The 27821-nt window shown below is 37.7% G+C and overlaps 3 protein-coding genes across 7 annotated transcripts; all 3 read right to left on the bottom strand.

Annotated features, from left to right (window-relative positions):
- Positions 1-420: 420 nt before the first annotated feature.
- On the bottom strand, positions 421-10208 carry LOC147854806 (uncharacterized). 3 transcript variants are annotated; one of them, XM_087331551.1, is made up of 13 exons: positions 9949-10208; positions 9204-9329; positions 8923-9117; positions 3610-3657; positions 3385-3513; positions 2501-2628; positions 2212-2322; positions 1897-2005; positions 1669-1787; positions 1272-1425; positions 875-1049; positions 716-770; positions 421-554 (listed from the first exon to the last, which is right to left on the bottom strand). In XM_087331551.1, the coding sequence occupies exons 1-13, from the start codon at positions 10096-10098 to the stop codon at positions 551-553; spliced, it is 1503 nt and encodes a 500-aa protein (XP_087187677.1). In that variant the 5' UTR covers positions 10099-10208; the 3' UTR covers positions 421-550. The 3 variants fall into 3 exon arrangements, with proteins under 3 accessions (XP_087187677.1, XP_087187675.1, XP_087187676.1); XM_087331549.1 differs by having other exon boundaries at positions 716-800; positions 890-1049; positions 9949-10207; XM_087331550.1 differs by having other exon boundaries at positions 421-770.
- Positions 10209-15185: 4977 nt separating this feature from the next.
- LOC147854805 (uncharacterized) lies at positions 15186-20396 on the bottom strand. 3 transcript variants are annotated; one of them, XM_087331011.1, is made up of 6 exons: positions 19974-20395; positions 19547-19694; positions 18295-19489; positions 18122-18203; positions 17257-17442; positions 15236-17184 (listed from the first exon to the last, which is right to left on the bottom strand). In XM_087331011.1, the coding sequence occupies exons 1-6, from the start codon at positions 20334-20336 to the stop codon at positions 15469-15471; spliced, it is 3690 nt and encodes a 1229-aa protein (XP_087187137.1). In that variant the 5' UTR covers positions 20337-20395; the 3' UTR covers positions 15236-15468. The 3 variants fall into 3 exon arrangements, with proteins under 3 accessions (XP_087187134.1, XP_087187137.1, XP_087187135.1); XM_087331008.1 differs by having other exon boundaries at positions 15186-17184; positions 18295-19694; XM_087331009.1 differs by having other exon boundaries at positions 18295-19690; positions 19970-20396.
- A 2115-nt stretch (positions 20397-22511) lies between these two features.
- On the bottom strand, positions 22512-27457 carry LOC147854804 (CBL-interacting protein kinase 23-like). The gene is made up of 14 exons (XM_087331012.1): positions 26651-27457; positions 26454-26516; positions 26093-26164; positions 25897-26004; positions 25603-25683; positions 25414-25467; positions 25189-25314; positions 24976-25065; positions 24780-24887; positions 24414-24527; positions 24215-24331; positions 23498-23554; positions 23311-23385; positions 22512-23105 (listed from the first exon to the last, which is right to left on the bottom strand). Exons 1-14 carry the CDS (start codon positions 26837-26839, stop codon positions 23031-23033), a joined length of 1329 nt encoding a protein of 442 aa, XP_087187138.1. The 5' UTR covers positions 26840-27457; the 3' UTR covers positions 22512-23030.
- Positions 27458-27821: the final 364 nt, after the last annotated feature.

Here is a 27821-nt window from a genome sequence, read left to right as displayed (position 1 = left end):
AATATTTAATTGTAAAGAATTGTCAACACAGAAAATTTCAAGTTAGAATATTCTTGTACTAATACTTATATCATTTCTTCAATAACAATAAAGCCTAATGAGCAAAGGAATGAGACTATAGTAGAAATCAAGAGCCGAGCCCTTACATAGTAACCAAGAATAAAAGCCAATAGCTACATTTTGACCAATCATGCAACCCTTGAATGTACTTGGATACGTTGTACTATGCACATTCTTGGTAATTAGCTTGATATAGCTCTCATTTGTGATATAAGCCATCATTAACCCTCAGCTATCCTTTGCTTTATATTGTATGGAGGACATTCTTGGTAATTAGATTAATAAAGCTCTCATTTGTCTTTGTATATTTATGTGATCAAACATTTGTGAAGTGCTTGATATGTTTACCATGTCCAACCATTTGAAGAAATTGATAAATGACTATCGATACTCTTTTTATTTAATAATTGATAGTGGTGAATGGTTGTGATTAATTGTGCAAAACCTTGGGGTTTATGATGATTTGAAACCCCGAGTCTCCGCATAAGCTTTACCTGATTTGAAGCCATATGGTTATGAGTCATGACTAGACTGAATTATGTATAATCTTAACATATACATTTGACAAAATTTGAAGCCAGTTACCCCCATATCATGTAATTTCTACCTATATAGTGTACATCAACCATATATTGAGATCAACTGAGTTGTTCACCGAGACCATGACAAACGTCGATTACGCTTCCTCTTCCAAATAAGCTCCCTTGCATCTTTTGCACGCGAATTTGAACTAGATTCCTCTGTAAATGTTTACCAAAAGTTTCACAATGGACAGATTAAAAATTAAACAATGTAAATGCATCAGATGTTGCACACTTGAAATACCCACCCTTAAGGATCATTTGATCATTGTCATTTGATGTGGACAAGGCTTCCATTGCTAACTCTCGCCATTCTTCGGCACAAGAATACGATATTCCCATGCCAACACTTAACCCACGCAATATCTGTATTGTCCTAAGCACAAAGAACATTTCCTTTGGGAAATTCTGCAATACAAACTTCCATATTAAACTGTGTCTACACCATTCATCAGTATTTAGCATTGACATTAAGATAACAAGGATCACTTTCACGAGATATGAAAACTTGTCAATGCCACAAAAATGTTTAAAAACCTTTCTATATTTCTAATCCGTAATTTGCGATCACTTTCCATATATGACCTTGTACAAATACCTTTCATTAGATGCATAGCAAATAAAATTTACCTTGACATGAAACTTTTTCATCACATCGTCTTTAAGGAAAGGGTTTGCTTTTGTTTGACCATTTGGCAACTTGGTGTCGAACATCGTTGCTGCCAAAAGCATGAATGAGACAGGGTCATCTTCGATTCTCTTGGAAATCACCACTCCAAGATTTCTGCAAGAAAAGCTTTCATTGGTGTGAGATCTGTAAACCTAGAAGAGATTTGGAAACCTTTACCAATCAGACTTGGAAATAAAAGTTTTCTTTATTAATCTGAAGTGTTTCTTTTCTATGCATGAAAAATAGTAATAGGAAATTATAAGAAAATACTATTAATTTATTATGAGAAATTTACCACTTATGTGACAAAAAATCAGGAATTTTTATTTTCATTAATCGATTGAAAATGTGACTTACTCTAGGCATCGGCCAATCTCAAAGGGCTCACCGGCACTCAATGCCAAAATTAGCTTTGCATAATCAAGCCGTAAGCTATTCGATAAACATTTCACTTGACCATAGTCTAGCAAAGCGACCTTTCAAAGCAACGAATGTATTAATAAATAAATAAATAAGATGTGAGATTTCCTTTAATAGGATCAATTCAAAAAACTAGACTGAGAGAATCGAAGTAAAGGTTTTTACCCTAGCCTCCTTGGTAATTAAAATGTTTCCAGGATGGGGATCCGCTTGAAAAAATCCATCCCTTAGAATCATCTGTCCATAAGCAGTTGTCAAATCCTTAAGAATTTTCCTGTAAAAATCATTAATAAATGTCTTGATTGAGCACCGAAAATCTTGATCTACTTAGGAATTCTTTCATAAAACTTTGTTCTCTTGTTCTTGACTATTTGCGCTAAAAATAATTGCAAAATATCCAGCATGGGACAACCCAAACATTCTATTCTTCTATAAATTAAGAATAAATAAATAAAAGCTTTATATGTTTTGGAGATCAACCTTTGCGCAATCCTTCCGATAGCTCCATCAGGATTGATGCCTCTTTCTTTCATCACCTCACCTAACCGCAAAAGCGGAAAACCTTCAATAAAATCCATTGTCAAAACCTGTCTGGAATATCCAGACAAAACGTTATAAACATTGGTTCTCATCAAGTTTCTATGCCAGAATATATGGAAAGTAATTTGTGTTCATTCTGAAATTGTTTCATGGAAGGAAAGGAATAAAACTGCTATATTATACAATTCACATATCCATTTCAATAATGAAAAAATAAATAAATGCAAACCTTGTAACCAATCCTGGGATAGATCGAGGAACGACGACTGGAGGTCTTCCACGATTAGCAACGTGTAATGTATCTGCTATTTTGTCCATGGATTTTGCCTCTCTCACAAAATCAAACTCAAGTCCAACCTGTAGTGAAATGAGAAAGAAGATGCATCAAATTAATGCAGGTATTAGATGCATGTAACTTGTTATGAATAGAGATTATTAAATGTTACAAAATCAGAATAACCTCTTGATCAATCAAATGATGTTATCACTTTTCTGAATAACATATTTACCTCTATTTTAAAGTAATTTTCTAGTTGCATGTGGAAATTATAACAAAAATCTTTTCTATTATCGTAGTCTTGACTCCCAGTCAGAGTTTTAGCGAGTATTTTTATATACTTACAAGGCAAAAATTTACTAGATTTTTTATGCAATGGAAACATTTTAACATTGGAATCACTTTTATATCATCATTTAACTCACAGTCATTTGGAATAGAATTATAACCTTCATAAGGTGATCCTTGGGACTTAATCTTCAATAAGTTTGATGTAAAACAATCTCAATTGCTTGATGTGAACAACTATCATAAACCTAGGAAGCCACATTGCTGAGAGAAATAACCCCCTTGTCTTTCCAATGCTTTAGAATAGCTTCTAATTATTGTTAAGTAGAAAGATCTAGTAAGTCCAAACAAACTATTATGAAAGGTCATAAATACTCAAGGGATGTGAGTCCAGCAACCTATCATGTGCCCTAATAACACAATGATGAATTCATTAACGAGACATCGGAAATGCTCATGATAGTCCTTTCTCAAGTAAACCAATATTATAGACGTCATATCTTGAAAGACAATCTTACATATGAATTTCATAGAATCAACTAACATACTTGTTCTTCAAGCTCGCATAATGCTGATAAGATATCAAACTTTACATCAAAACGGTGCACAAAAGCAGCAAACGCTTTCAGGTTCCGTATGTCAGTCATCATGAGTTCTTCAACCCCAGGATGTTGCACCTGACCAGCATATTATTAGACATCTCACAATTAAATCTTTTACATCAGTCAGCCTTAATCAAGGGTTTCATGTTTTTATTAGCAAGACATACATACCTTTACTGCAACATAGTTTTTTGCTCCCCTGATTCTTGCTCGGTGAACCTACATGAGAGTTTAAATGAAACAAAGAAATTTATATTAACATCTTTTATGAGGCTAAAATGGCATATTAGACCAAACAAGAGATTAAATCTTACAATGTTCTCATCTTTGAGAACGATAAACCAAAGTAAATATAAGATACTAAAGCATCAAGCTATCTAAGCACTTCACATTCTAAACTTAGATAGTCTGAAACTTTTATCATCAAAAGATCTCCAGCATGGGCTGATCCAAGATGGAGAGACATCCGAAGAAAGGGAAGCATCCTAAGCATTGGATGATAATGGCTTGTATTTGACAATGATAAGGGTGATCAGGCTGCGATCCCGAATGGCAGTGGTCTACATATATGTTAATTTCTATGCCTGATCTATTGTAACCTTTTTTTTAGTGTCCTTATTGAGACCCCAGTTATGTGGCTCTTGATGACTTGTAGCATGAAAAGGAGAGAGTGAGACAAAGAAAGTTGTGATGGTTATTTGTTGATGAGCAGTTGTGATCATTTTCCAACTACTTTTCTTGATATTCCATTAACTTGAGGGAGCCAAACCCTTGTTTGAAGAGGGAGTGGTATTTTCCTCTTATTTCATATAAAACAACACAATGGCAAGAGACATTCTTCTGATTCTATCCCCCGGTGACAAGATTGGCAGATCTTACATAGATTAGCACGCAGATCTGCTTATTTCAATCTCTAACTCATGTGAAGAGGTTCCAAACTGTTGTATATAACACTAGGGAGTGCAAGAGAAATGTGTATTGAACACCTCATGGTAAACCCATCGTGCAAGGTGTGTAAAAAGTACTTATAATGGGCTGTCTTCCTACCAAGAAATGTTGTGGGGCTGATCCACTATCCAATGTAATGATACCAGTCCAAATAACTTCATTTTTTCCTCCGGTAATGTTCAAGTGTGGACAATCCAAGCTATATTGGATTGGGGGTAGGGCGTTTATACTTATGCCATGTGACAATATACCAACAATGACTATCTCCATGTTCAGGAAACTATTTTGATGATATAAATGCTAGTCTTGTTCGGAATATGCCTTGTGGACATTATTGGGGCTGCGCCTATATCTACCTGGATGATATCATCAGGCACCAAAGCTTTGCTCCTTATGATGCAAGAACTCATTGAGACTAAAGGTCTCTCTTCAAATCTAGTGAGTTGTGGTCTACAAAGGCTCAGTTCCCAACCTTCTACCTAGGAGAGCAGACTTGGTGTTATGAGTGTATCAAACTACCACAATTAGTTCGAGATATAAATGTCCACATTATCTTCCAAGAGTACCAGGGGCTTCATATCCACGAGAAAGTCGAGCACAGGCAGCCTCTCATAGGGATATTCAAGGCCTTGTGAACATTACTCCTAAATATGCATAGGATTGTGTACTCTCCTTGGTATAGATAGCTAGTGGCACACAAGAAGGGGGTTTATACCGCCTGAAAAGTTCCCACAGCCCCTTGGAAAAATCCAAATCTCATCTTCTTCATATTCTTCAAGGCTGTCCAGCCATGGTGGCACAAGAAGATCCCACATTGTGGCATGCTAGGTTTGGTCATCTCAACTACGATTCTCTTCAAAGCTCTCCTCTTCACAGCTAGTCAAGGGTCTTCCTATTTTCAAAACTCCCAATACCCCATGTGTGGCTTGTCTTCATGGCAAGCAACATCCAAAGCTTTTCCCACATCAAGCCACTCACAGTGCAACATCTAATATGGAGTTAGTGCACATGGATCTTTGTCGTCCCATGAAAACCACTACTCTTGGTGGTGCACGCTACTTCATGCTTATCATTGATGATTTCTCCCATAAGGTTTGGATTTAATTTCTCGTGGAGAGATCTCAAGCCTTCACCTAATTTCAAGAATGGGTGGTTCTTGTCGAGAACGAGACATCAAAGAAAGTTCCAAAGATCAGGCCCAACAATGGTGGAGAGTTTCTCCCAAGCTTTCCACCGTTTTTTCTCTCAACGAAGCATTGCTCGCCAATTTTGTACACCCAATACTCAGATGGCTCGTACAATGCTTTCTCAATCTGATCCTCCTCTCTCGTTTTGGGGTGAAGCTGTCTTTCCACCGTTTTTTCTCGCAACGAAGCATTGCTCGCCAATTTTGTACACCCAATACTCAACAAAATGGTCTTGTGGGAAGGAAGAACCAGACAGCCCAAGAGATGGCTCGTACAATGCTTTCTCAATCTGATCCTCCTCTCTCGTTTTGGGGTGAAGCTGTCAACACAGCAGTCTACATCATCAACTGCTGCAAAAGCATTTACAAGTGTAAAGCCCTCAGTTTCTCATTTTAAAGTCTTTGGTTGTGATGCTTATGTTCACATTTCAGATCATAAATGGACTAAATTTGAGTCCAAAACCAAGAAATGCAAGTTTCTTGGTTATAGCACACAATCTAAAGCCTACAGGTTATGGGATTTAGAATCAAAGTCCCTAGTCATCTCTAGGGATGTTCATTTTGTGGAGTCTTAGCTGAATGACTCTAGGCTTTCACCTAAGTTCACGGTTAAAATCCCAGCTGCTCCGAAATCTCCTATTTCTGACGAAGATGGCTCACCTTCAAGCCCTCCATCTCCTCCCACTCCTACTCAACCTCTAACTTCGCCTACAATTCAAACTCTCCCTTGACTCCAATCATTTCCCCTTCCTCTACACACCAACTTCCACCACTTCCCAAGTGGCTTCAAGCCACCATTCGACTCAATGTTGAATCACTGTTCTAGAGCTGAGAGGAGGTGTTCGAGGGTGGCAACTCCAGACCTGCACTCTCTTTCATCTTTATTATCTCTTTTCTACGTTCTCTCTCTTCCTAGATTCTTCTCTCTAGAATCTGCAACACTTTAAATGCCTTCTCTCTCTTCCACTTTTCCAAGATATTCCTTGTATTCCTTGTTTAAATGCCTTCTCTCTCTCTCTAATGTTATGTGTAACAATTTGACTACTAGCTACAAACTCTGACAACCCAATAGGAGAGTGCTCTTTTCCGCGAAACAGATTCATATAGTGCATGATTCTCCATTCCATATCCAATGGGATGCCAAGGGCCTCTAGTCACTGCTTGGGCCAAGCCTGCAGTACAATGTTGATGGTTTTCCAGAAGATCATAAAGCAGCAATAGCCCCAACTTTTATGGGATCTTCCAACCTTCATAAAAGCTCACGAATTCAGTATGTGATTCAAAGTTGTGAACCTCTTTTGGAAACCTGTTTTCTCATTGAATTGCAACCATCTTTCTCTGCTCATACACTCAATTCGGAATTTAGGATCAAACCATATAGTTTGGCCAAGAAGTGCCCAAGCATTCTAGTTCTATAATTGTTGGGCATCATGGGATCTTCACTCTTGAAAATGAGTACAATGGTATGTTTATTCAACTAGTAGGGAAACATTCACACATTGCTCTGTTAAAGATGTGTGCAAGAAGCAGGAGCAAGGTATCATGGGCATAGATAAAATCCTCACCAACAAATCCATTGGGGCTTTACAAATTTTAACTGGTCACTGGTATTTCACACATTTTGTGGAACAAAAAAGGTGGATTCCATGTGGTATGAGCAATGTGGGTGGGGGAGGAATCAAAGAGTATCTTTGCATATTTATGTCAAGCCTGTGGTGAGGTCAGTTGTGTATATTAGGCTTCCTCTCATTAAACATTTTCCATGTTTGTTTACTTTCTTGTCCTAATAACAGCCTGTATACCTCTGCTGCATATTTAGCCAAATATGATACATTCTTCTTCCTCACCAGCCATTGGAAGTTTGATCTTGTTTGTCAATATATAATATGTACAAATCCTCCAGGTCATTTCCTGTTGGAAGTGTTTCCTTAATCACAACATTTCTTATCATACCAACGATTTCGTGTAGTTACACCACATGGATGCATTGCTGATTCTGATGTGAGGAAAGGCATTTGTGCCTGCATAATGCAATGACTTTGACAACCCTTGAATCTTCCTCTCGAGATTTGAAAATATCCTAATCAAGCACACCATTGTATACTCACAACCATTCAAAATAAACAAAGAAAACTACATTAATGCCTTTTAAAAGGCCAGAATCTCCTATAAGAGATACCATCTTACAATGTTTTCCCATCTTTGAGAACAAAAACCCAAAATAAATAGAACTAAACATATCGCACTAGAAAGAGAGAGAGAGAGAGAGAGAAAGAAAGAAAGATATATTAACGTCTTTTAAGAGGCCAAAATGGCCTATAAGACCAAACAAGAGATTATATCTTAAGTGTTGCCTCATCTTGGAGAACAACAAATCAAAATAAAATGAATATTACTCAGTAAATATAAAAGTAAATAAGATAAACAGAGACAAGGGAATCTGGTTTTCGGCACATGTGAGATTCTCAAGTTAGATATATTGTAACTTTTGTCTTCGAAATATCTCTATCATAGGTCGATCCAAAATGGAGAGGTCTCCGAAGCAAGGGAAGCACCTACAATGGCAAGATTATATCATGGGGCACCGATGCTTTGCTCTTTATCATGTGGGCAATCATTGATAGAGAGAGAAAGAAGGATATATTAATGTCTTTTAAGAGGCCAAAATGGTCTATAAGACGAAACAAGAAATTACATCTAAGTGTTGTCTCGTCTTTGAGAACAAAAAATCAAAATAAAATAAATATTACTAGTAAATATAAAAGTAAATAAGATAAAAAGAGGCTAAAGAATCTGGTTTTCCGCACATGTGAGATTCTCAAGTTAGATATACTATAATTTTGTCTTGAAAAGATCTCTAGCATAGGTCGATCCAGATCAAAGTCTCTAAAATTGGACTAAGGAACCCAAAATATCATAGTCACAATAATGTATTATACCTTCTCCATACAAAAAGATCTGAAAGCTGCAATGTAATAGTATGAAAATGCAAAAAACTACCCTCACAAGCAAATGAAAGAACTATTTTGGTAGTAGATAAGTCTATCAAGAGAGTTGTGTGATAAATGATATATCATAAAATTCAGGGGAGAATCTGATCCCAGAGAGAAAGTGTGTTATACCGGATAATATCCAATTCAGGGGGGAATAGTCATCCTAAAAAGAAAAGAGAACAAAATATGGGTTTAGGGTTTAGGGAATGACCTGTATCACTCAACAAGAGATTACAGCAAAAATATTGTCATTTATATGATGTGAGTATGCCTAGAGATCCTTTGTAAAGTATATACTGTGGATGTTTTTAACGTGCTTAACTGAAGAGAAAATATGTGCATGTGCGCGTTTTGCACCTGTGCCACCGATGCAGAGCCTATTGGGTTCTTGTCAAATTCCTCAAAGAGTAAATCTACTGGGATCCCGAGCTCTTGCTCCAAAACATGAATTATAGTTGAATATGGTGTTGTTGGTGCAGCATCACAAAGTGTCACCAATTTCTTGACCCAAGCATCTGGAGCTAAATCTGGTTTGCCAATCACTTGTGCTACCTTGGTTGTCAAAAACAAATTCCTTAGATTTCATTCACCAGGTTTTTTAATCGGAAAAATCCAATATTTCAGAAATAGAAATGAACCTTCAAAAAGAAGCCTCCAAGTTCAGAACATAAGTCATATACTTTTTCAGCTGCCCATTCATGCTGGATTTCCCATACTATATTTTGCTTGTCCTTGTGTAAAAATTGAGTATGCACTTGGCAAATCTGAAATGAAATAAAGAAAGTAATACATAGTGCGCTTACAAATGGAAACCATATATATTCCCACACGTCAATAAGATGTATATAAAAAATACAGTTGATTAAACACACCTACATTATCCAAGGGGGTTGAATGGAGAGAATCTAGAAATATTTATGAAGCCAATAAAATCCACTACTGATTTATATAACTTTTCTACACTTGCTTCAGGTTTTGTGGTAATGTTCACATCATTTTTCTATGATTTCATACATGTAAACGGGCACCCAGGCGAGTAGTAAAGAAAACATATCTGAACCCTTTTGCACATGATATTTTTTCAGATATTTTGTGAGTGATTCTCCTAGACATGTTTTATTTAGCATGATCAGGATGCACACTCTATATATTCATACAGATAGGGTGAGGGCAGTCAAATTCAAGTGAAGGTATCATGTACTCAAACAAACATATCATTTTGAGTAGAGCTTTTTTATTATAGAAAAAATGCATTTCTCCTGTGCCCACATAAGCTCATGTATTACAAACGATTCTAAACACAGATCATGCAGGGGATAATATATATATATATAATGATTTTATGCAATTTGCAAAAAAAGGATATATATAAATACTAAATACCTTATAGCTTGCATAGACCCAGATGGATCGTCTCCAGAAGTCAATAGTGCGGTCCAGAGGCTTTTGCTTGTCTTTCCAAGAGCTATGAAGCCTGTGCAGAAGATGCTTAGAATATGTCTTCCTCTCATTTGATCCTGCCCATCTCTCCATGTCCTGTTCTTCCTTTCCTTTCCTTTCCTTTCCTTCTACAAAAACATGGGTGAAGCAGGATCCGTACACATACTCGATCGTCCTTTCGAGTACTACAGAAACAGCATTTTGTTTAAGAACAAGAAGCCATAAATATTTACATCTTTGGTCAACACATGAGCTTAGACAGAAGCAGACAGAAACCAAAATCCAATTTCTGACACTCCCACCTAGAATTGAATTGGGTTATTATATATATCAATTGTATGCTGGATTATGGCCACTCCACCCAATTCTGAAGCATCGAAATTCCATTTCCTTTGGATTCTGCTGACATGTCTACGCGAAAAACATGAATCATGCCGTCAATCCCTCGTTGCGTCCGAAACTTGTATTGACTTGGCCACAGAACCAATGGATTGTACCACGGACCACAAAACCATCGATCTGTGGCCGGTCGTACCTTTGGGCCCGGCCCGACCAGTTTGTTTTGAGCCAGAAACTCCTATCGATCTGCCGCAAAACCATTGATCAAATTCCTGCCCTGAGATCATGGGGCAATCAGTAAGCTTCTCGTACATCGATTATTCATGGGGTTTGTTTTTTCTTTTTCAAGGCTCTTATTATCTATGGCTAGTTTCATCACTTGATATTGGCAACTCAAACAATCGACCATGCATTTGTGCCATGAAATAAATCATTGACATTGACCATGTGAATTAATGTGGAACACTGGAATAAACGCACATGCTTGTGCGGCTTGAAATCATTGGCATCGGTCATTAATCGTGGTTAGGTTACTAAAGAGCGTGGAGTCATGTGGTAGGGCCCTAGAATAAATAAACATGCATGTGCATTAGGACAAATTTGATATCATCCACAATAAATGTGGGCTAAATGTATATTTTATTCGGGTCATTGGAAAGAAAGAAAGAAAGATATATTAACGTCTTCTAAGGCCAAAATTGGCCCATGAGACAAATGGTTTACAACAAAAAATGGGATATTTACCCATTCATCAAAAGTAAAAATTAAAAATAAAAATAGAGTTTTAAGCTAAATAATTCTAGTAAAATAACAACCTTGTTCTATATAAAAAACATGTTTTACAATGAAAATGATGTTATACTAGGCATACTTTCATTTCCATCCAAGTCTCTCAAAGAGAAGCGGGAGGTCAAAGGGTTTCGATGTGGATGTGGTCCATGGTCCCAATGTGAAAGGTACCCCAACCATAGCTTCTACTTTATGTAGCTCACATTCCCTTATCTTCTTAATCTTTTCTACTCCGTGTTGACTTGTTTTGAAGCCCAACATCCAAGGGCATTTAGTTGTCATTTGCATTTATGCTTCCTTAAGAGAGAGGCTGAGCCACGTAAGTATATCCACATTCATCGTCTCCCCTTGTTCCTGAAAAATTACACTAGTTACATGATGAATAGTAAAAGGGTTATAGTTAACACTTTGTAATTTATTCTCCCTATGTTATTTTAGCTCTAAGATATACCTACCTAGTCTCTTTACATCCGGGGTATCTAATAGTTTGGAGAGGGTGGGAGAGGGTCCTAATATCTCTTGGTATTCCGCCCGTATCTCAGCATAAGTTGGGCACTTGCATGTGAAGTGATACTCATCCTCTATCTCTATGTGGCATAACCTACATAGCCTTTCCTCTCTAGGGACTCTATTAGCCCGACCATTCTCAATCTCAAGTTGGTGAGATGATCTCCTAAGTTGTCCAATGGCCACCCTTAGTGCATTTGATAAGAATGTATCTAGATATCTTGGTCATGTAATAAAACCTAACTTAGAGAAGTGCAAGAAGTGTTCGTTATAGTACAACATTTTAGATGGGAGTGGCTCTCGTGGGGTGATCCATTTATATCGAGTGTAAATTTGCCATATTTCTTGGCGTATCACTTTGTTACGGTCTTCATGAGATATTAGAGTTTGATCAGTCCCATGGTTGTACTTAAGGGGAGGTAGGTTATTAATGTCTATGCCGTTTGCAAGTAACCAACTCACCATAGTGTCATACCAAGAGCTAGTGTCTCCAGACGCATGTAGGGTTCAGGATGCCTCAAAGGTTCGACGGATATCCTATCTTGTTGTTGGCTATGTATCCGATGAATAAAAACTACCACTTGAAAAAATGCTTCTACTAACATTAGGGGCAAACTAAACTTTGCTCTAATAATGTCATGTAGTAATGTCGATTTGCTTCGGAGTTGAGATGATAACATTGTCACCAAAGGTCTCTCTAATTGCGTCCACATGAAAGATGGTAGACCTGGAGCCCATACTACTGATGCATACATGAGGGAAGGGGTCACTAATGAGTCGAAGAGACATCCCTTAGTCTGTGGCTCTTGAAAGTATGCATGGTGGCATTGTCTCTCTAAGAGTGAGAGGGATGCATACCCTCTCGTTAGCCTATCTTTGGTTGCCTAGGTCATCGAGAATTTACCTGAGCGAGCACTAAAAGTGACTCCCAAGTATACATATGATCCAACTACCTCAACTAGTTTATGAGAGAGGATTAGGTGACATTTACTCTTAACTCGAGATGATGTATGAAAGATAAGGACTTTAGTTTTTGCTAGATTCACCACCAATCCTCGTTGTGTACAAAAGTCATCTAGGGCATTAAGATACTTTTGTAGGTCATGTTCCTACTCCGAGAGCAAGACAATGTCATCTACGTGGAGTGTGTTATCATTGACAACTTTGATTGTGGATGTTAGGACCATAAATATTTGATTAGGGCAACTCTCCACTAGCTTTATATAACTTCATCCAAGTGTCAATATTTGATTTGAATTATTATCCAAGTGCTCATATTTGATTTGAATTGTTATCCAAGTGGCGATATTTGATTTAAATTGTTATCCAAATGTTGATGTTTGATTAGGGCAACTCTTCACTAGCTTTACACAACTTCATCTTGAAGCTTATCCCAATTTGATTTTCCACCGGTCACCAAAGAGCCAAGCATAAATTTTGATATAATTGTTCAATGAGATTCTAGAAAAGAAAACAACAAAAATTGGGATGACTTGCATCTCGACGTTTACAATCTATTGTATGCAACATTTGATTATTTAGTAGACTTGCCTATAAGGAATACACACTGTAAATTTTGGGATGACTTGCCTATAAAGAATACACACGTTTATAAGAATATACATGTAACACTAGTTCACCGTGACATAAACACATATATTCTTGCACAACACTTAACGCACACTTTGCATTTGGGCCCACTCAGTCATCAAACACCAACACGTGATCTTGTGCAAGGAACATGTTTACAAGTGATCCCACAAGAATTAAGACAACAACGTTGACTTTTGGTTCATGTTTTGGGGATTTGGAAACTTGGGTCTTTTTTATATGAAGATAATAGAGTTGCTTCAAGTTGAAAACTCTATTTCAATCATAGAACATAATATTCTCATCCTTCTGCTCAAACATTCGTTTTCATATATTTGAAAATGAATGTGTATGTTAAGAAAACATACTTATGTTTTTTTGTGGATGTTTTAAATTTTTTTTCACACTTTTTTACCTTAAAAAAAGTTTTACCTTATAGTAAATAATGAATACAAAAGTATGGTATTTCCCTTACTTCAAGGGTCTTTACCATACTTGAATGATCTAAACATACTTTGAATGCGAACGGTTCATATGGTTCATACCATAATACGTAATACACTCGAATGCATTGGAAAACATTCTTTTTCATACGAATGCGTATGTTATCAAAACATTCTTATGTTTTTTTTACACTTTTTACCTTAATTTTCTCACTTAAAATTTTTTTACCTTATAATAAATAAAGAATACAAAATTATGGTATTTACCATACTCGAGTGATTGAAACATTCTCGAATGCAAATGCACGTATGGTACACATGGTTCATAGTACATACTATGGTTCCTACTATGATTTCAATAGCTCATCATGTTGTCTTGCCTTCTTGGCACTTAATTATTGTAAATCCCTTAGCAATATTTGGTTTACTTGCTTTAATGACATTGAGTTTGGTTGATAGACAATCAAGTTCAGAGAGAATGCACTTATTATGGTCAATCGAGAGCATATGCATATATCATAGGCAAAAACATGCATTTTCCTTGTCAATGGAGGGCATATGCATATCTCATAAGGATTGAGTCTTCAAAGAACCTACCCTTTGACAACTCAAAGTCTAGAAATGCGATATATATATATGTTTGATCACTCTTTACTTGAGATAAAAAGCCATGGAGAGGTCTAGATACACTCCGCACTCACACGACGGAGAGAAGACAATAGTGTCATATATCTCTTTCATAGAATCATGTCTTAGCTCTTTCACATTTGTTTGGGTGACCATGTAGACAAGCCCAAACTATTATTATAAGAGACAACCACAAGACCTAGAATGAAGGGCTTACATACTCGAACATCATAGAATATATATATATATATGTTTGGTCACTCTTTACTTGAGATAAAAAGCCATGGAGAGGTCTAGATACACTCCACACTCACACGACTGAGAGAAGACAATAGTGTCATATATCTCTTTCATAGAATCATGTCTTAGCTCTTTCACATTTGTTTGGGTGACCATGTAGACAAGCCCAAACTATTATTATAAGAGACAACCACAAGACCTAGAATGAAGGGATTACATACTCGAACATCATAGAAAAGGGCATGTTGTGCTCCTTGAACATTAGTGTAACAAGAAGCACACTTCAAAGGACATGATCAATCTACCGAGATCAATACTAAAATATGAAGACGATGGACATAAAACAATCTACATTTCTATCTTCAAGAAATAATGGTTTGTAGACAACACCATACAAGCCAACAAAAGAATTTAAAATCAAGCACTTTATCCTCTCCAAAGCAATTGGTGCACATTTCAAAATTGTCATGGCAATGGCGAAAAAGATACTGCATCGAAAGAGTGAGAACCGCATCAAAATCAAGTCCTTTACAAAGGAAATTGTTGAGGCCAAATTTGCAATACAATAGTAGACATTTATTTGACTAGATAGATTGATAGATAGAGATGTTATTGACACCAATGGGAGACCAAATACCAAGCCCATCATCAATGCTAGCACTAATAATACTCACAAATCTTATAGGCATCAAATGTACTATGGAATCTGCATCATTTTTTTAGCTCCCATCCGAATTGAGTATTTCCCACAATCATTCCCTTTTCCAAAGTTACTCAATAATATCTTCAGCCCTTGCCCTTGTGCCAGAAGAACAAGGATCAGTACAGGGTGCTATATATTTGTATCAACCAAGTAAACATCACTTTCTCTAATGGTTGATTCTATTTTATTGTCTTATACAATTGATTAATTACACAATTCTCTTTATTAGATGTCTCCAAATGAATGAGCAAGCAATTCAAGATTACATCTCTTGACAACCCAGCCATGCTGCATGCAATATTCGGCCAATGTCGTCCATATATTACTATTTTCAGTACTATGTTTTAACGTGCTGAATTTGCCCTGAATGGCCTCCAAGTTCCCAAACAAATGCAACTCATGCTTGGCTCGGGACAAAAGGACACATGCCCGCCGTCTATCTGCAGCGAAACTCGATACCCATGCCCCGACCACGAGGGAGACAAGCACCACATCAGCCTCTTGGCCTTGGAAAGAGTCGGCGTTGTATGCAATGATCTCTTCTCCCATTCCTTGTTCATCAAGCATTCCACTTATAAGACTTCGTTGGGCTTCATACAAAGTGAGAACCACCACTTTCCCCCGTGGCATCGATCTTCCACCATTATGACGTTTCCGAGCTTGACACCACTCTATAATTGCCTCTGCTTCTTCTCGGTTGCTTAGTGATGTCCCAGATGTGGCAATTTCTACTTTACCCGTCACATCCACCCAAATAAGTGCCATATCTGAGTCTTGCCTCATCTTCTTCGCATCAGTGTGCAAAGTTCCTCCATAGAATTCTGCGGAAACAAACTGAGCTATTCGATATGGCATTCTATATTGCTCTTGCAGCACATGTATCTCGCAGCTCTGGGCTAGCAAATCAAATACACTTCGGATGGGGCGCTGTCGGCATCCATAAGGAGGGAGTTGGCATGGGTCTCCGACAACACTAAGCATTTGAAGATGTGGTAATGCTCCCAAAGATGGTATCAGGCTTCCTTCGCCAGCCTGTGACCCTTCATCAATGATCATGGCTGAGACCCTAGTCCCCATCAAGCTTGCATGGAAAGAGTCATTCCCAATCAAACCAAGCGTACAAAGCAACACCCTCGGGGGCTGCCCACCATTCCGAGCAACCCAATTTTCAATAGATTCTGCAGTGGTTTGAGCCGATCCTGAAACTACTAAAATCTCCTTCTGCGCACTATACTCGTCTTCATGCCAACCTTCGTAGTAATCCGCACTCACCAACATTAAGAGCCCTGGTATCCTCTCTTTTGCCATAGTCTCAGCCATGTGGCGAACTGCTACATTCTGGTGAGCAGCACATACCAGAGTCTCTCCAGAAGTAGCTAGCCATAGCCACGCTTTTGTGACTGCCGATATAACCGTGGTCTTACCAGTTCCAGGAGGTCCCACAACTGCAGAGAGGGGCGACGATAGCATATACTGCCATGCATTGGATTGACCTGGATTAAGGCCCATCTTACAACTTTGCACACAAGCTGCATCGAGACCAAAGCTCTTACTTTGCATTACCATGTTTTTACCTTGCAAGCATCCCAATGCCGCTAGAATGTGTCGTGGGCATGCTCCAGGTATGCATAATAGCATGTAAAGAGATTCCTCGAGCTTTTGTTTTTGCACATCATGGTTGTTGGTTTTGTCAACGAGGATCTTGCTCACCATGCCTATTTCTTCTTGTAGATCTTCTACTCTTTTGATGACAGAGGGTGCCTCAGCATCATCCAAGACCACCCTACTACCTTCTCTATAAACAGTGACATATTTCTGAGGTTTTCTACCATCCCTGAAGTGAAGCTCCACTAAAGCATTCTGTCCCATAACTCGAGACCTGAAATTCTTTTGCTTGAGACTAAGACGGCCTCCATGGAGCTCCACTGTTGCCCCCTTCACCTGTATCAAAATAAATGTCAATCATTCAAGTTTTCTAAAGTCCTATTGACAAGAAGAGATTTCTTTTCATACCTCAACTGACATGACTTCATCATTCCGGGTTTGCAATTCAAAAGAAAAGACAGACCTTCCAAAGTAATCTAATAGTATCCACGGAAACTCTACCAACGAAAAAGCTGGCGATTGTACATGCCAAAGTTGTGACTGACCAACCCACACTAATCTCGTTGTCCAAGCCTCTAGAACTGCATGCTTCACCTACAAGGTAAATTTCAGTGTCATTTGTATCCCTTTAAAACATGAACTTTGCAAGCAGCGTCTTCCAGAAACAATACACAACAAGGATGCATATGCTTCCGTCTATCATAATATCTATTAGGGAGAAACTCTCAAATACTCCTGAGTTTTGCCCTTTCTTTATGGTTCCAACCTATGCCCATCAAATGCCATTGGTCAACCCTTGAAAGAGAAATTGTAAGTGTTCTGTGAGTGATTTTAAGGTCGATATTTATCAATTATATTGTCAATTCATCCCTTTTTTCATTGTTTTGGGGCTGAGCAAGGGGATTTGAAGAAATAACAAAAAATCAGGAGATAAAAGGAAAACTTTGGGGCTGTTTCAGTGTTCCCTTATATAAACAACACCTACAAGGCTCCTGTTTACTGCCCAACTCTAAAATACATAAGCATCATTCCCTATAAACATAAAGCATTCATATGTGCATCATGTTTGGGCATTAAAACTGCCTTAGGTCACATGGTTTCCTTGTTATTTGCTCTATTTAAGGCTTGAGCATCTAAAACAAAAGCTACATTGTGTTAGACATATATGTAGACATTGTCGTCTAATGAAGTGCAGTCAGAGACTTGGCAAGGTGAAGCGTTCCTCACGTCCAAGGGCTACAGTTCATACAAATTAAAAATGCTGAAAGATAACCTGTTCCAGTGAGATGACCTTTGATCCCCAATCACTGTAAATAACTTTCTTATTCTCGCTCCAATCCCAGTGAAACAACTCCCTGCCAGTACCAATTCCATAGGCATCACACAAACCACGTTCATCAATTCATATAAAAAGGTGAAAAAGGAATTTAAACTCTGAATCCTCACCTGCATAGATGCAGAACAGATTTCCGCTTTTTCGTGCCAACAAACTGAGAAATACGAGCACACCCGTTGCTTGTTGCTCCCAGGAAATAGTATATGGAAAGAGCATCCTTTTGTATGTTTGCTCCAACTTTCATAGTCTCTCTATCTGAGAGCAAATCTCTAAGTTTCAAAGGAACCACAGGTGCAAAGGGGGCCATGGGTAGAGACACTTTGATAAGCACACATCGATCATGCACTGAAAGCTGAATAAGTTGAAGAAAACCACCAGCATGTTTGCATACCAGAGAAACGATACTTGGGTTACCTTGAAGAAGCCAATCTATGCATAAATTCACATGCTCTACATTGTGTAGTTCAACCATTTGAGCTGTAATGTGGAAATATGGTGTGGTATCAGGCACTGGAAAAAGATCATTGGATGGAAGAGGTGGCATTGACTTCATCATCTCTTTTGGTATCGAAACTCTGAACTTGCACAAATTGAAAGTTAATTTTCTGGAAGGATCAGGACCCAGTTTTTCAAAAAAGTTGGAACTTTGAACCCATTCTTTACCCAGAACTTGTGTAACAGTTATGCCATCATCTTTATCTAGGAAGAATTTGCCCAACTCTTCACTTTCAAGAATTGTCCCAGCATCTTGGAGATGTGAAGAAATTGTTTTTGACTTGGTTTCACTGTTGCACTGAGGGGAGAAACCATGTAATGATTTAGGACTCACGAATGATGGAAATTCAGATACGCTAGAACCATGAGATTTAGATTTTTCAATACATTCTTCCTTCTCAGCTTTACCGATTTGTTCCTGGTAATGCAACGTACATGTTTCATTGCATGTTTTTTTCTCACTTCTATCAGTTTGTTCCTGGTATTGCAATGTAGATGCTTCAATACATTCTTTCTTCTCATCTCTATCCATCTGCTGTCCATAATAAGACACAGATTCTTTATTACATTCTTTCTTCTCACCTTTACTGATTTGTTTCCAGTAATCAGAAGTAGATACTTGAATATGTTCTCTTTCACCACCATCAGATTGTTTCCAATTATTCGGAGTAGACTGTTCAATGCATTCTCTCTCACCCTGATCAAATTGTTCCCACCAATGTGTTGTAGACCCTTCAAAGCATTCTTTTTCATCTCTGCTGAATAGTTCCCGCCAATGCAATGTAGACCCTTCAATATATTCTTTCTCACCTCTATTAAATGTTTCTTGCCAATGTGGTATAGACCCTTCAATATATTGGTTCTCACCTCTATCCAACGGTTCCCGCCAATCCCACGGAGAGCCTTCTACACATTCTTTCTCACCACAATCAAATTTCTCCGGCCACAATCTACGTAGATTATCATCCAAATCCTCAATCGAGGGCGGGAAGTTTCTTGTAAAGCCGTGGTCTTCCTACCATTCAGAGGATCAAGAGAGAGTGCAATAGTTAGCAACATTGCATATTATGTATAGTGTATTGTGCATTGTGCATTGTGTATTGTGTATTGTGTATTGTGTATTGTGTATTGTGTATTGTGTATTGTGGATTGTGGATTGTGGGTTGTGGGTTGTGGGTTGTGGATTGTGGATTGTGGATTGTGGTTTGTGGTTTGTGGTTTGTGGTTTGTGGATTGTGGATTGTGGATTGTGTCTGGCAAACATCTCAGCTAAGAATGTAAGTTATTTACCCACCCTTGGCCGATCATTGTTGAAGCCAATAGAATCCTTGTCACGACTTCGGAACAGATTATCTACATCAGAGAGGGAGAGGTTCTTATCCCCTGTCCAGTTTCTTGTGGAAGGGATGAAATTTGGTCTTGATGAGTCTACGTTATTATTCAGAGATGAATTCTTCAGCCCGACTTCTGACAACCCCAAAAGGAAAGATTTCTTTGAGGGCAACACAGAACACTGAATACATGTAATGCGTCCTGTTGTCTTCTTCTTCTTCTTATTCTTCTGCTTCGAGTTAAGTAGAGCTCTGTTTCCATCTTTGAACAGGAAAACAGAGTATCCTACTTCGGAGAGAATCTGTGTGGCTTCAAGAGGACCCATGGGGGGGGGGGGGGGATTTTTGCTCTTAATTCGTCTAAAATGCTTTTCAAAGAGGTAACAGAACAAAAACCCAAAGAAGGGGAGAAGACAGGGAATCAAAAGAATATACCATATCCATAGATGGGAGAAGAAGAAGAAGAAGAAGAAGAAGAAGAAGAAGTGGCTATGGTTTTTGTTGTTCAAAACAAAGGTGAAAATGAAGAAGATAATATGAGAACTTGTTTCTCCTCATGGGCACATACATGCTCAAGACATCGACCACACTTTTTGTTCCGACCAACAATTAATGACAAAATAAGATCTCACTCTACCGATGCACTAATTCGATATAATTGATTAGATAACGCCCAAACCCTAATGTCTGGAATCTAGCCAAACATTAGCGCTCTTCGCACTCTGAAAATGCATTGAATCTTCACTTTCTACTCTCTCTTTTAATCATCGTGTTATATGGTTTGAGAGACACACTAGGACTGTCATGTGTTATACATACGGCACATAATAATAGGTTGGATGGACTTCTATTCATGTATGGTGCAGCCGCAAAAAAACTGAAAATGTAAATGTGTCAAGAATGCATTACACCCACAACTTCCCAAATCTAACATCATATGTATTTGTAATTTGAGAGCCCATCATATTCCATTTGGTAAAGCTATTGTGCCTAATTAAGAGATACCATGTGGGGAAGGGAGTTGTACTTTGCACATACTAATTTTGGCAAATTTGATGTTCTCAATACATGTCAAATGCCTCAAAACTTGGAGCTATAGGTACTCAAAGCACTTGGTGCCCGCATCATATAAACAATTAAGAAAAATGGGATTTGTATAGTTAAATTATCTTATTTACCAAATTCTTTATGTAGCCAAATCTGAATTGTGGGTCACTTATTAGATGCTCCCCCAAAAGATAATAGTATATAGGGAAAAGTACCAGGATACCCTTGGAAGTTCCAAATTTACCAAACTACCCCTATGTCCAAAAAATTACACTTTATAAAGTAATTATACACTCAAATATTTGGTAAATAAGGCTAGTCCGAGTCCATTTCTTCCATCTTTGGTAAATAGGGCTTGTAGATTTGAGTGTATAATTACTTTATAAAGTGTAATTTTTTGGGCATAGGGGTAGTTTGGTAAATTTGGAACTTCTAGGGGCATTCTGGTAAATAGACGAACTTCTAGGCATATCCTGGTACTTTTCCATAGTATATATCCTATCCAAAGGCAATAGTAAGAAAAAATATAGTATTTTTTTCACTTTGGTTTCAACAAAGTAATGAATGCAATGAACCAACATGCATGTAATGAATGAACCAATTGATAAATGGTTTCTTGATTGTAAATATTTCTGATCTTATTTAATCTAGTATCCCCTTGTATGTAAGTCTACCCCATGGAGTATCCTTGTACACCATTGGCCTTAGTCCAATATGGTGGAGTGTATGGCTACCCAAAATGTGCACATTGCGATGGATGACCACCACATACCATCCCAAGTGAATATAGACACATAACAATAAAGTTAGCCACATGCATACCATCTCAAGTGAAAATAAGTAAAGAATCATGTAGTGCTACAAATTTTTATTACATAGTCATTTTCAACATCGTTTGTGTCCAAGCTCAAGGACATACCTCATGTATCACTTGTTGATGCATGGTATGTACTCTAACAATATTATACCATGCACCCTCTTACTCTTTTACTCAAATCCCATGGATATATAATATGTACATCATTAGTATTCGAGAACTTATGGATATTAAGATATATTGAAGGTGCCCAACATCAATTCTCATTCCATTACAATTATAGTTATACAAGAATAATTTCCTCTCTATATCCAATCTCAAGTGCACAATGAAGTATTCAAATGGCTATATAGCACTTTGTGAGGTGTAGTTACATTAATAACTGCAGTTTTGTCCAATGTAGTTTATGTATACCCATTGTCGTTTGATGCATAGTTTCCTCTCCAATGTTTGAACTTGAGGGGTGTAAAAATCCAATGCCCATCAAAAGGTGACTATAAGACAATCAAGAACACACTAACATGGATTAACATAACTTCTCTAAATGATCTACTCTTGTTGCTAGTTTTCCTACTTTCATCCACATGTTATGTTCAAAAGAAAGTTCACATTGTGGCGGCATATAACATAGCATCACAAAAAGTCTTGATATCAAACACAAGTCGTTTTTATTAGCATCATTATTTTTTTGAAGCATATTAATAAAGAAACAGTCAACCAAGGGAAGTACGGAATGGGGGGCTATCATGAATTTCGATGACCTCAAGAAAAGCAAAACAATTTGCACACTGGTTATGATGGGTGGTAGAATGGTCAGGAAGAATTAGAAGCCAATCTCTCCTTCCAAGAATAAATGAATAATGGGAAAGGTATACAAAGAAAGGAACTCAATCGTGTGTGGGTTTGCAAATCCACCACCTCTTACAAATGCAGAGTCTGAAGGGAGTTTTGCCTTCGAAAACTCATTCCAATGTACAAAATGTCAGGTGTGTTTCTATTTCGATGACCCGAGAAATTACCATTGTCGATCCATCACTGCTGCTCAGCCCTGAATCGGACTTTTGCGGATGCTTTTTATCTTTGTGAATTTCTCTTTGGATTCTTTTTATTTGAGCCGCGTGGGCAAAGGAGTTATGCATGATCCAGACAAACAAAATCACACTTGAGACTCTGTGGTCTCCTCTGCCCTCCATACAATGTCCTTCAATCCTACGGACAGCTTTTGTTGGAACTGCAAAATAGAACCACAAAGTTTTAGTGCTTAGAACTTTGAGATCAGAGATTAAGTTTCAGAGTTAGGGGTTGGGGTTTAGTTTTTATAGGGGATAAGGTTAGGGTTAGGGTTCAAACGGTTTCGAGTTTAGGGCACAGATTTTGGGCTTTCAGGGTTTTTGGTCTTTTATAGTTTGTAAGGTTTGCATTGAATGTTTACTCACATCACAGTACTCTAATGTGTCACCATTGGTTTTGTGCATGTCTACCATGAACAGAGATGGTGTGACCTCCAAGACCTGTGAGTTGATAGATATAGATAGATAGACATTAAATCAGTGTGTTCTTAAATTTCTGAGAAGTAATGTTATATGTAAGTAAGCTCTACTCAAAAGTGTTTGCATTATGTACCTCTATTGAAATCGATATGAAGCCCTTCCTTCCTGGCTTAGAGCTCAGTAGATTCATCTGCACTACACATAAGTAGAATTAAGATATTGGCATAACCATAAATGCTTTTCACACAGTCCCACATATAGAGACAATAAGATTGTTAACATATGTAGATAGAGAGATAGATAACAATATTTATATATATACAGATAGATAGATAACAATCTTTGGAAAATTGTTCAGCAGACTTTTTCTCTTTGCTATGAAATAATAGAAACTCTATTGGATTTCTAGCAGAAATTTCACATATTTCTGTAGGATTTTGTTCCCATCCCACAAATTCAAATTCTCAATCACCATTTTTTAGTGAATGGCAACTCCTTTTTCTGAGCACTGGCTCTGATAATATAGATATTTATTATGGTCAATCTAATTCCCACTCATATTGAGCATTCAGGTTTTCAGTCACAATCCGTGCATGCTTTTCATGTTTCCAAGGATATCTAAGAGTGCATGTGTACCCTCTTCTTTCAATGTTTCTAGTCTTATGTTGTATGCGTTGTAAAAAGCATTTAGTATTCATACTTCTGCTGACGCTTTTCTTGTAGAAATAATGGCTTCACAAATTCATTTTCCATAACTGATCAACAAATGGCAATTCTAAAAAACTATGATAGTTTGCAACCAAAAGCAGGAATTGTTATCGTTTTCCTATCATAAACGGAGATACTATACCTTGTAATTTTTGCTCCACACTCTATAATCAAGGCCCCTGGCAAATTCCTCGATTTTAAGCATGATCTCATTTGCGGGATGCGTGGAGGCAAATTTGGCTTCTTTCTTATGTGTTTCCTGCATACAAAATCAATGAATTTATTCAGCTCATGATGAAGTTGAGACAACATCCTTTATTCGAAGGCATTTAAATATGTACCTCTTTTTCAATGAAAAGCCCCGACAAATCTAGACCCTCTGACAAGGCTAAAATGATCTCGAATGCGTTCATCAGAACAGGTCTGCTATCTCCTATCGGCACATCTTGCATGAGCTGATAAACCAACACATAATGATTAACAATGTCAACACATATAATGTTATGTTATGTAATCATGTAAATATGTGCATGAATGTATACATGTAGCATATAAATATGAAACATGTGTGCATGCACATATCTGTATGTATACGTATGTACATGTACACATACACTTACAAATACAAAATTCAAATATTATATAAATATACACGCATTGCAGACAACACAACAAACATCCTTAATGAAGTGCTAGTTGGTTTTTACATCGTCATCAATGGCAGGGCACAATTGAAGGTCATCAAATGTCTCTGTCTCGAGCAACTCCCCAGCCTTGAACCATTCATTCTCAAATACCCCTTGAATAGTCAAGCGCTGTCATCCAAAACATACATAGAAAATATACATATGTAAGAAAGAGCAGGAATAAGCATGAGAATCATGTAAAGAAATATACTCTTACCGTTTTTGGATTAGGATCCAGCAGTTTTCTGATCAACTCTCGAGGTTCGGTTGGGAAAGTCGAAGAGAAATCAAGCTCAGCTTTATGTATCTGGCATAAGCAAGCTCCATTTAGAACCAAACACAAGTAGGTAACAAATGTTCGGTTAAAAGCAAGATAAATTAACTTTGCCCATGTGCTCACATATCAAGGTGAGCATCCAAACTTATATACCTTCAATGATAGATTGCTAAGGTTTGAATCATTAAAGGGTAATGTTCCAGCTAGTAATACATACAAGATGATACCACAGGACCATAAATCTGCCGGGGCACCCTCATACCCTTTTCCATCCAAAACCTATAAGTGTGTAAAAAACAAGAAGGTACATAAATAAATCTATTTCTGCAAATGAAACGTTTTGTCAAAAATCAAATGTAGGACTAAAAAGAACAGTACCTCAGGAGCTACATAACTGGGTGTCCCGCATGTGGTATGAAACAGGCCATCATCCTGTACAAAGAATAGTCACAATATTAGGAATGTGCAATAGTCAACATAAGACCTTCTGTTCATGTATTGAGAGACTTTGAAATTTCAAGGAGCCTCACAGCATACATGTGCATGTAAATGGAAAAGAATGCATACCCGTTGTTGATGAGATAGAACACTTAGACCAAAATCAGAAATCTTCAAGTTGCCAACGCTATCCAGTAACAAATTTTCAGGCTGCCCAAAGCAAAAAGTAAGACACGTTAGCATAGCTTGACACACAGAGCGTGCGCGCGTACACACACACACACACATATGACAAGCTCTCAACAACATGCAGAGATTGTAAGGCAATATGCAAATGTCATAAATGTATATGTATATACATATATCAAGATCTCAGAAAAAATGCACAGACAGCCAGCATTTATAACTGAGTTCAGACAATACCTTGAGGTCCCTGTGATAGACTCCCCTGCTATGGCAATAATCTACACCTCGAATGAGCTGTCGGAAGTATTTGCGTGCATCATCCTCACTCAACCTTCCCTTTTCCACCTTTAGGCATAAGTGTAAAAGGAATCAATCAGCCAATGCAAAGATAGAATTCACTATTTAAACTAGTCCAGGTTCAAGAGAAACTTACTATTTTATCGAAAAGCTCGCCACCATGAACATACTCGAGGATAATGTACACATTTTTCTTACTCGCAATAACCTATAGCATGACATTGAGCAAGAAGAGGTTAAAGCCCACCAATATAAAGCACCAAATGCCTCAACTCCCACCCAAAGGGGAATAGAATAGGAAAAACGTTTGACAACATGGCTTCGTATTTTGCAAGGCTTTTGAAAATTTGTGTCATTCCTAAAGATGAATATTTTCAAAAGATTTGCAGAATTTTTACAAGAATTTTCTAGGACTCATAAAATAGTAAGAGGTTGATATTGTCTACGTTTGGGCTTTCATGAATATAAATTTGCCCAATCCTTTCTACTTGGCTCACCTCGAGGAGTCGAACTACATGTGGATGCTTTATGAGCTTCATTGTAGAGATCTCCTGCCGAACCTGTGATCAATATAGTAGCCACAACAACATGATTTAGGGGTTTCCTATATGTAACATTTTGAATTTTAGGGTTTTCATATGCAAGGTTTAGTTTTTAGGGCGTTTTCAGGAGGATATAAAGGGAGAAGACTGACCAGCTTGTCAGCCTTCCTGAGACGATCCTTCTGCATGATCTTAATGGCGACCTGGCTCCCCGTCTCTATGTGCCGCCCAAGCTTCACTTTTGCATATCGACCTTCTCCAAGCGTGCGTCCGACTTCATACATCCCAATGTGAGATTTCTTTTTAGAAGCTGTAGGATCCATCTTACTTATCCCCCACATCAACAAAGAAAACTCAACCCACAATCCAAATTTTGATTCTTTTCAAATTTTTGATTGAACCCAGAGAAATGATCAAACAGCTCAGTTCTTTTAGGCTCTTTTTAATGTTGACTTGAAAACCCTAATATCTCAATTCCTTTGTTGATATCCAATACTTTGTTTGAGAAATCAAAACCCCTAATATCTCAATTCCTTGGGCTCTTTTTCAATTCTTTGCTTGAGGAATTAAAAAAAACGAGTATATTTATTGATCAAAGGCAGCTTGAGTCCTGATAAGAAAAGGGAAATATCTCAAATCTAGCTCCCTTGATCAATGGCACCGTGAATCCTAATATCTCAATCTCCAATCGCTCTATCTAGCAATGGATCAACAAAAACAAAACCATAACAATCAATGGGTCGAATGCTGAAGAAAAGAAAACAAATAAGAAGTAACAGGGGACTTTGGGCTTTCTTCTTATTCTTAATGGATTCTAAATCCTCTCTCTCTCTCTCCTACTGTGTGTATCTACCAATGGCTGAGAAAGGCTCTGTTTTTTATTCCTGTTCTGCAATATGCTGAGCTTAGCAATCTTATGGTTGAGACAGACAGACAGACAGACAGACAAACAAACAAAGGAGAGGAAGAGAACTACTGTGTGCAATGAGACTAGTCTGTCTGTCTGTCTTTCTTTATTTCTTCTTCCAAAAGCTCTGACTATGTCTCTGTCTGTCTTTCTCTCTGTTGGGTTCCAGGAAAAATCTTTCATACATAGAGAAAAACAGAGTACATCCTTTTCCTTCTCCTCACCTCCTCTTTTTCTTTCTTTCTTTTTAGCACCGGTTCGGTTCGGTTCGGTTCGGTTCGGTTCGAAAGCCTTAAACCCGGACCGGTTTAAACCGAACCTTTTGATTAAAAATTGTAACTTAAACCGAACCAAACCCCCCAAAAACAATTTGAAACTTGAAGATGAAGATGGAACTCCCCAGAAAAAAGCCAGAT

This window comes from Azolla caroliniana, unplaced genomic scaffold, assembly GCF_043228905.1.
Source record: "Azolla caroliniana isolate FFs.n. ecotype wild unplaced genomic scaffold, voAzoCaro1.0.p SCAF_15, whole genome shotgun sequence".
NCBI lineage: Eukaryota > Viridiplantae > Streptophyta > Polypodiopsida > Salviniales > Salviniaceae > Azolla > Azolla caroliniana.
The sequence above is the reverse complement of the archived record's forward strand: the minus strand, read 5'-3'. Positions and strand labels throughout refer to the sequence as shown.

Bases quoted from the DNA above. Each gene is read 5' to 3' on its own strand.
- LOC147854806 (XM_087331549.1), bottom strand. From the start codon at position 10,098: ATGGAGAGATGGGCAGGATCAAATGAGAGGAAGACATATTCTAAGCAT. The intron at 9,118-9,203 runs GTTCATTTCTAT...TTGACAACCAAG, and splicing joins TTGGAGGCTTCTTTTTGAAG to GTAGCACAAGTGATTGGCAA. The intron at 2,629-3,384 runs GTATGTTAGTTG...ATTTCACTACAG, and splicing joins TATGCGAGCTTGAAGAACAA to GTTGGACTTGAGTTTGATTT.
- LOC147854805 (XM_087331009.1), bottom strand. From the start codon at position 20,336: ATGGGTCCTCTTGAAGCCACACAGATTCTCTCCGAAGTAGGATACTCT. The intron at 19,691-19,969 runs GTAAATAACTTA...AATGGTAGGAAG, and splicing joins CAATGATCGGCCAAGGGTGG to ACCACGGCTTTACAAGAAAC. The intron at 17,185-17,256 runs GTATGAAAAGAA...ATTTTGATACAG, and splicing joins ATGAAGTCATGTCAGTTGAG to GTGAAGGGGGCAACAGTGGA.
- LOC147854804 (XM_087331012.1), bottom strand. From the start codon at position 26,839: ATGTGGGGGATAAGTAAGATGGATCCTACAGCTTCTAAAAAGAAATCT. The intron at 25,684-25,896 runs GTATTGTCTGAA...TGCTTTGGGCAG, and splicing joins TCTATCACAGGGACCTCAAG to CCTGAAAATTTGTTACTGGA. The intron at 25,468-25,602 runs GTATGCATTCTT...TTCTTTGTACAG, and splicing joins TTCTATCTCATCAACAACGG to GATGATGGCCTGTTTCATAC.